Here is an 8,900-nt window from a genome sequence, read left to right as displayed (position 1 = left end):
CCTCTCGAGAAATCGAATCTTCTCTCTCTCTCTCTCGTCTAACCCTCTCTCTTTTGCGAAACACACATGGTCGAGCCCGCTCATGAATTAGGATGGCAATGGAGTACAAGGTTTATATTATCCGGGGGGCGACGAAGCGTCTGCTTAAGCGTTCCTGCCCTCACGTAAACAACGGGTCCTCTGCCAAAACTTTCGTTTCCGCATAAAAAGGCTCTCGCGACTAAAAAGCAACGGCCGTCCAAATGAAAAAGGAAATAAGAAAGAAAGAGGGGAAAGTTACAGAGGGACGGTGTAGAAGAGAGAGACCCGAGACGAAGACCTCGCTCCATCTAAGCAAATGCTGGATTAACGTATTCGCGCGCGAAACGCTTTTCCCCACGGCTCTCGCCGTGAATATTAATTAAAGATCTTTAACCTTCCTCGATCTGCCGATAGCGCACCGTCGCGTAACGCAGTAAATAAAACCGATCGCGAGAGACATGATGCGTCAGAAGTGGACAATCCGCGAGGTAGCGGAGGAGGGGAAGCCGATCTCTTTCCGCGATTGAGGCGCGCGGTATAACCGCCGTCGGAATTTGCGCGGGGATTGTTTTCGCGCGAGATCGGCTTCAACGACTGCACTCTGAGAGAGTGATTCGCGTGCAAACAACGCGATCCCTACCCCCAGTTAGTGTTTATTAATCGACGGCCTCTCTCTCTTTCTCTCTCGCATCTGAAGTGAAAAGAGCGAGAGCGAGAGAGAGAGAGAGAGAGAGAGAGAGAGAGAGAGAGAGAGAGAAAGGGACACTCTCTTTTCCGGGGCCGCGGTAGTCGTGACGTTCTCTTTTTTTCTTCCCCCCCCGTTTTTTTTTTTTTTGTTTTTTAAGTAAGAACGACCACGCTGCGCTGCGGAGGGGCGAGCGAGATCCGGGTCGGTAGAATAGTTATCACTCCTCGCGCGTATTATCGATCACAACCGTTCTCGCAAGTCGCGGACTAACCGCGAGGTCAATGTCGTTATACCGTGGGCACAAAGTAGAGTCTCCCCGACTCCGTTGTAAATACACCCCTTTCTCTTCTCTGAGGACAACGATCCGCATTCTCGCCGGATCTGGGAGATCCGGCTCGCGTCACCGAAGGCCAAACGCCGGCTCGCCGGCTCCGCTGAATCTCCAGACGATCCGCGTAATCCCCGTCGCGGTGCGATAACAGAGATCTTCTCTGTCGCGCTTCAAACGGACGGGCGAAATTCTCGAGAAATGTCCAACGCGAAATGTAATCGAAATAATCGCGATCGCGGCACATGGCGGCGACGGCTCGCGTTTGGCGTTCGAACGCATTCCGCGTTGGCGTCCGCGTTTGGCGCTCTCGACCGCTCAGGATTCTCGTCTCGTCTCGTCTCGTCTCGCCAGACGGGCGAGGCGACTCGTTAACGCTGGAAGAGTGAAATTCGACTCGGACGAGGGACGCGTTTAGTAGCGGTGGCGTGTAAACGCCAAATGCGACCGGGTCCGATTTCCATTTCGCCGGGCGTGCGCGCCATCCTATTAGGACGAATAAATCTCGGGCGCGGCGCAGCGCACACTCTCGGCGACCTCGATGCAGCGGGGCGACACAATTTACGAAAATCACATTCACCGCCTATACTCGATTTTCTCCCACTTATCGAATCTTTACTATAAGCGTTGTACCATAAAAAACAGAGAGAGAGAGAGAGAGAGAGAGAGAGAGAGAAGGAGCGAGAGGGAGAGGCGGAGGTAAAGAGAAACGAGCTCACGGCGCGTCGTATTGCCCGCTCTTAAGCGGTCAGAGCGTGAGCCTTCTTTCCGTTCTCCTTCCGACAGAGGTGCCGAGATCCGCACACACATATATACACACACATGGGGAATGATCGGCGTGTAAATATTATTATTGTCATGCGCGCGTGCGTGGACGAGCGAAGGGGAAGAATGTGAGAGCGGTAGGACACGATGCGTCGTCGAGGGCGTTTCATCATCGCCGTCGTGTTTCAGCGTGGAAAAGGGAAGGAAACAAGCGAACATATTATCACTGACTCGTCTCGAACCGAGCGGGGAGAGGGCAGTTCTCTTTCTCGAGAGGGAAAGAGAAAGAGAGAAAGAGAGAGAGAGAGAGAGAGAGAGAGAGAGAGACAGAATCCCTGGGCCATAACATAGATCATTAATAATAATAATAATAATATTAATAACAATAAAATAATAATATTAATAGGGATATTCCAGCGTTATTTTGTACATAAACAACTTTATCAACGGATATTAAGAAGTCATCAATAAATCTATATATAAAAAAAATATCGTCTGAACCCGGTTGTTCGTTTCCCCTTCCCAAGCTTCCTCCGCTGGATTTGATTTAATTTTCTTGAAAATTAGCAACGAGCACTGTACGTCATGGTGGTGCACGTCGTTTGTTGCAAAGAGTAAGATGTGAAGAGATTTAACACAGTCTTTTTATTCGGATTACAAAAGTCTGAAACTACTCGAGTGTTTGCTAATATTTTCTCTGCAGTCTTTGAAATGCCCACGAAAAGTAGCAGGTTTGGGTGAACCTCGCGTTTTGCATGCACAAAGCTTTTACATATTCGCCATTATGGCGCTTGAATATTCGTCGCCGAGGAGGTCTCATCGCGGAGTCAACATTCGTGAACAGTGTTTAGCGGTGCATTTAACGCTAGATATGGCTGTGCCCGATTCAGAATTTCATTTATCTAATATGGAAATCGGATTTTGCGTAAACACGGGAAGAGACCTCAGGTAGGGGCTGCATTCGATGTAATGTGGCCGCGTTTGCGTAATACGAAGATCACATTGGATGGTAAACACGCGATCCGGACAGTCAGATTTAACGCCGAGCGTGGCCCTGTGAAAGTACGATCGAACGCTTCGTTTCGTCTCGAAGAAAATCGGACTCTTTATTCTAATCAGTGTTACACACATGTCGCACACTCGAACAAGGAGATGCGCATTATAAAGTAACATCGAGCCGTGGAACTTGTTACGGACGAAACTATGCTAAATTTTCCGCGTGAATAAATTCCAGCGCGACACCGCAAATGAAAAGCGGGACACCGTCCTATATTCTGCATAATTGCGTTACGATAGGACCGCCGGGTTCCGGTGGCTTCGAGAACAAAGTTGTGCATGCATACAGCATAATTCGCAATGGTGAGAACATCGTCCGATACGATTCCAAACATTGACTTCTATCAAAAGAATCCAATAAATAAAACAAATCACTCGTACTACTATTTCCCCTATGTACAAAAGGCTATACTTATCGTGACTGTGTCATGCTTTGGTAGCTTGCTTAAATTAAAATCGCATATAACTGGCGTCGTTATAACCATGACCTAATTTAAAAACGCACCATATAACAGAAAGAGAGAAATCATCGGGAACGCAACGCTCTGGAATGTGTCAACACAATCAAAAATGAAACTAAACTTCATTGAAAATTTGATCCAATCGTGAGTGAATATCACGAGGATATACGATATGTACACATATACGTATTGAACGACCGGTAACGTTTTAAACGATATATTGAAAATGATTCACCAAGTGATATTGTAAGCGTCTAATCTACAAGTGGATCATTATTTTTTCTTTTCTTATCGGATTTTCTTCGCAGTTCTTTGTCTTTCGTTCGTGAATGAGATACAAAAGCCATGTTAATGCCGATGTCACAGATTGCATTCTTTGGATTTGGTTGAGGTCCTGGTATCATTCCCGTTTCAGACTTGTCAATCTCTCAAACGGTAATTACGAGGCAAGTTACACCACTTCGCGCACACAAACTACGATCACAATCATATATCGATATCACACAACTTTGTCGTGGACAGTTAATTTTTTTTGGCCATCGCGATACCCAGGCCCACGATACTTGCGATACCGATAATAACGCCTCCCGCGACAGCCATACCGAGAAGACCTTCTGTAAAAAAAAGAAACAAACGAGATTCAACGCCAATTCCAATCACAAGACCGTGATTGCTAAGCTTCTCAGAGATATTTGAAAATTTAGTAGTGTTAGTAGATAAGGAATCTCGTAGATCAGTTGATGTAATTATCTGTTGAAATTACACAAGACTCAATCAATAGCAAAGGGAATATGAGAGACATCACCAACAAACATGAAGATATTAAATAGATCTTTCATGTTATCGATATAAACTTTTATTACTTATTTATACAAAATGTACACAGAGGAAATGGTATAGATAGATGGACGGAGCAAAGAATACAGCGATGAGAAGAAACAACTGGCAACAAAGCAAAATTTACTGGTTTGCATATTAAAACAAAGACAATGTCAATGTGATAGTTTGTACTTTATCATCAGAAAGAAGAAACGAAGGGATCAAGCCAGCAGAGTTAAAAGGATTGGAAACATAAGAAGAGTCATGGAAGAGGTTATGTTGTGAAATTGTTGCAGAAGAGCATGCAACATATATTTGTTATTCTCCCAAAATCAATAGCAAAGTCTTTTTGAATTAGCATGAATTATAAACACATAAGCCTATTAAGTGGAATAAATATAGAATTTAGCAACCCAGGAAAATAGGAGGACTATTAGAAACAACCAAAAATAATATGACTGCATAAAAATGTCACAAAGACCCCTCAAGGATAATGCTCCTAAGCAAATTATGATTCTGATTTTTTTAAGCCGATAATAAATTATGAAAGGGAAACCTTTTTCCATCTTCTTCTTGATCAACGTCTCCAATTGTTGTACTTGTATGTTTCCAGGTTCAACCTGAAGGAACGCCCTGACATACGACAATGCTTTTGTATATTCCTGTAAAGAAGCAACAATTCATGGTCAAGATCCTTGAACATCCTAAGAAAATCCTTGTTCCTATTGAAACATCAGACACCTATGTTCACACAATTACCTTTTATATATCTTACCTTTATTCTAGCATTTCCAATAGCCAAATAGTAAAGGCAATCACGCCTTTCACTACCTGTCTGCTTGCTATAGAGATCTTCTAATAGCAGTATTCCTTTCCTAATATCAGCCGAATATTTACTTCTCACAAGGCACCAGGCATATTCAAATTGTGCTTTTTGTGAAACATCCGCCGAATATAATTGTTCATGATATAATCGTTCAAATTTCTAAAACGTAATATAACGGCTGTGTTACAAGGTGACGTAATGCTCACATTGCATGAAATTGTTTTATTAATAAGCCATACTGGTTTTTATAAAACATAAGCCGTAAACAGAATGTCAACTCTATTACAATATATTCCAGGAATAAACTTTGCAACGTAGATTACTCTTAATGAAACGTCACGATGACGTTTCTCTTCACATACGTAATTCGCCGAATGATAATTTAAAGTCTGTAAAAATCCTCGATTTACAACGAATCGTTCTACGAAGTATTTACGTTCTTCGACGTGCAATAAAACGATACGAGTGGATAAAAATCTTTAAAATAAATAATATCCAGGAAAATCATGATGATAACCTAACCTAACTTTCTGACATCACGTCGTTATCGCCGCTTTTTGGCCTATGATGAAAGTTCACGACGAATGCGAGAAACATGACGAAATGCGAACGATATTGACACAAAAATCTTTCGTGCGATATAATTACCTTTAAATCCTCGGCGGAAACGACCTCGTTTAAAACGTCTTCCATCTTCTCGGTCGAACGCACGTAACCAGAACGCTTTATCGAGTCGGGACTAATTACTACACATATACTGAATAACCGGGAAACGTACGAGATGGTAACAGGTTACAGGTACATCACCGAGCGATTGACGTTTCACAAAGAGAGAGAGAGACGCGAGACGTAAAATTCTCGTCCCGAGGTCACTTTGCGAGATGGCGCCATTTATGAATGTTATAGATGCCGCAGAGAGCTAACTGATGAGAATAAAATTGAGATTTTCGCGAGATTCCCACGGTTTTCCGTAATTCTTCGATTTCAAGGACGTGTTTCAAGTTTGAAATTGTTAATTGAGTAGCGAAATTATTGAGTTTCTAAGTAACATATATATAATTTATTTACTTAACTTTATCTCCAAAACTACTGATTTAGCGTGCCCCATTTTTCATATGCAGCAACATTCACGTCACTGCGATATATTTCGATATATCTTCGACTGACGCAATTGAACGCCCTTTCAACCGCCATTGCTGGCGCGGGCTGGACGTTCTCCGTCTTCCTAAAGAAATAAATGCGTTTTGTCGTAAGTATATTTTCATTTCAGTATAAAATATTATTGCTATAATGTGCCACTAAATCGAGTAATCACGGTAATAGTATATTTTTCGGGATAACGACGCAGCTCTCAGATTTAATAGCGAGTAAAGTGCAGTGGAATTTTCGAGAACATTATTGCACTTTTTCGCCATTTCACGAAAACGTTTCATCGATCGAGATCTTATGTGTTTTCATACAGATTAAACGAACTGGAAAAAGTGTTCGCACAAGGGAGAACGTAATTTCTACGTCGAATGATTTCATTATGATATCGATAGGTGATTCGCTTTATGTCTTTGACGGTACGCGGTATGATCATGAATGTTAATGAACGCGACATCGATATTAACACGCGCTCAAATACGTCCATTATACTGGAATGTCCAACCATTGAATATACACACACAGATACATACACATGCGCATACACAGGAAGAGGAATTTGTGAATTTCCGTGGGTTTTAGCGTGAAAACATTTATTCACGTAGAAACGATAGAGTACAACAATAGTTGTCCTTCAGGTACTGTTACGGTTAACACAATACTCTCATTAAACACTAGAAAACATCTGATTCAGTCGCCTCGATAGTGAATACAGTGGTAGACCCGTTATAGTGTAATAATCACCATCTATCTTTTCGATTAGACAGCCCCCCATCCCTTGCAGCCCATATCCTCCTGCTTTATCCCTGAAACAAAAAGACAATATAAAAGACTGTGTTACTCTCAACGTCAATACCAACAACATATTACTCACATGGGGTCCCCTGTCTTTATGTATTCTCTTATTTGTTTTTCAGATATATCTCCAAATTTGACTTTGGCTGACTCGTAAAACTGGACTTGACTCTTCGATGTCTTCAAGTAAACACCGGTGTACACGACATGCTCCTTATTTGCCAGGCTAAGAAAGAATATTAGCTGTTACATTCACTTGGTGAGTACAACTTGATACAGATTATTACCTAGACAACATTTGAAAAGCCTCCGTCTCATTCTGTGGTTTCCCATAAACAACATCATTCATCGTTACCATTGTGTCTGCTCCAATTATCAATGAGGGTGGCAGTGCATCTGTTTTTAGTCGTTCATATACCTCGAGCACCTTGTACTTAGCTATATCTTGAACATAATCTCCATGATTATTGTATTTGGATCTATCAAGGTTCTCGTCATATAGGGAAGGTATTACTTCTGCATTTATTCGCTGAATTGTAAATTATATATATTAATAATATATATTAATTGTGTTTTGAATAATCAGTATTCATCAATACAGTCAAATTTACGTTATTTATATATGGCCATATTTACAATTGAGATTATTCAATTGATTGTATACTATATGTATACTGCATGATTGTTTACCAAATGCCTCATTATATCATGTCGCCTTGGAGAGCCACTAGCTAAAATTACTCTGCCACTTGCTAACGCTTGAATAGTCGACTCCAACATCCTTTGGAACGTGCGGGTGCTCAGTGATTATTATTGACACCTATTATCCGGAAACTCGACAATGACATTCGGCACTAATTGCAATAACGTGCCCGTACACGTGGTGGTGCGCAAAATGCGCCCGTAAACACACGCTGGCGGTTGTACCGGTCGGTAACGCGCGTCGTTGTGAATAGCTTTACATGTCGATAATGCTAACTATAGCTGCAGAGGACGCTGGAGTCAAGGAAAAAAAGCATACTACTAGTGCATTTTGATAGTTTGCTTTTACACCGTTTTAATTTTTTAATTTTTTAATTTCGCAAGAGGCTTTTCACCTCGTAGATAAATATCGCGCGGTTGCACTGGCCGGGAGTGAGCATTCTAGATCCATTTTTAATTAGTTAACGAAATATTGAAATACATAAATATGCTGCGATGTTGAATATGCACAATACATATTGATAAGAAACATCGTTAACAATTGAATATCGTCCCACGATCGATTGCGCAATTTTCGCACGAGCGAAATTATTTTTCAACGATCTGATGAAATTTTAGTCGCGATATTTCCGAATAATATGTGCGGTGGAGCAAATAGAGCAGCATCAGGCTTTTCAATTGTACGCTCTATAAATAACGTCTATAAATGCCTATAAATAGAATAACGTTCCCTCAGCCATGATTTACTCCGTTATTATCACCGGGATCCACTTTCCATTCTTCATCCCTCTCTCCGCGAGAGTAGGTCTAACAAAGAAGCATATGAAAGCGTCTCTCGTACCCCGGTTTTAACGGACATTGAATGTGCTGAAGAATAGCGAAAGCAACAGACATATATTTTTATATGTGCTTTTTCGAACACTTAGGTATTGGAACAATTTATCGAAAATTTGAATGACTCGGCAAAATTGATACATCTCTGGATACCACAAAATATATCAGAAAATACATTAAACAAAAAATTTGTATGTTCTATTTAATACTCTTCACAACTTTTGTTTGATTTTGTAAAAATCAGTGGCAGACACTTGCATATGTTTCCTTGCAAGAAAATCCATTTTTTCGTTCGCGTACCAGAGGAGAAGAAAAAGAAATTCGCGTGAAAGATTATTGCGTCAAACGCGTAAACGCATGCCGTATAATCTGGTGCACGTTCAACGTGCATTCGAAAATATATTAACGTTAGAAGGAGAACTATTCTCCAGGCACAGAAGAAGACTCTAATACATCGTA

The 8,900-nt window shown here is 41.3% G+C and overlaps 2 protein-coding genes across 2 annotated transcripts; both read right to left on the bottom strand.

Annotated features, from left to right (window-relative positions):
- Positions 1 to 2,428: 2,428 nt before the first annotated feature.
- On the bottom strand, positions 2,429 to 5,858 carry Fis1 (Mitochondrial fission 1 protein). The gene is made up of 4 exons (XM_011140349.3): positions 5,613 to 5,858; positions 4,914 to 5,123; positions 4,695 to 4,800; positions 2,429 to 3,933 (listed from the first exon to the last, which is right to left on the bottom strand). Exons 1-4 carry the CDS (start codon positions 5,655 to 5,657, stop codon positions 3,842 to 3,844), a joined length of 453 nt encoding a protein of 150 aa, XP_011138651.1. The 5' UTR covers positions 5,658 to 5,858; the 3' UTR covers positions 2,429 to 3,841.
- Positions 5,859 to 6,689: 831 nt separating this feature from the next.
- Positions 6,690 to 7,876, bottom strand: LOC105182700 (maf-like protein CTC_02076). The gene is made up of 4 exons (XM_011140346.3): positions 7,596 to 7,876; positions 7,193 to 7,434; positions 6,985 to 7,131; positions 6,690 to 6,916 (listed from the first exon to the last, which is right to left on the bottom strand). The coding sequence occupies exons 1-4, from the start codon at positions 7,683 to 7,685 to the stop codon at positions 6,778 to 6,780; spliced, it is 618 nt and encodes a 205-aa protein (XP_011138648.1). The 5' UTR covers positions 7,686 to 7,876; the 3' UTR covers positions 6,690 to 6,777.
- Positions 7,877 to 8,900: the final 1,024 nt, after the last annotated feature.

The sequence above is a fragment of the Harpegnathos saltator genome, unplaced genomic scaffold, assembly GCF_003227715.2.
Source record: "Harpegnathos saltator strain DR-91 unplaced genomic scaffold, Hsal_v8.6 scaffold133, whole genome shotgun sequence".
NCBI classification, from domain to species: Eukaryota; Metazoa; Arthropoda; class Insecta; order Hymenoptera; family Formicidae; genus Harpegnathos; species Harpegnathos saltator.
Note: the sequence above shows the minus strand (reverse complement) of the source record. Positions and strands in the feature narration are given on the sequence as shown.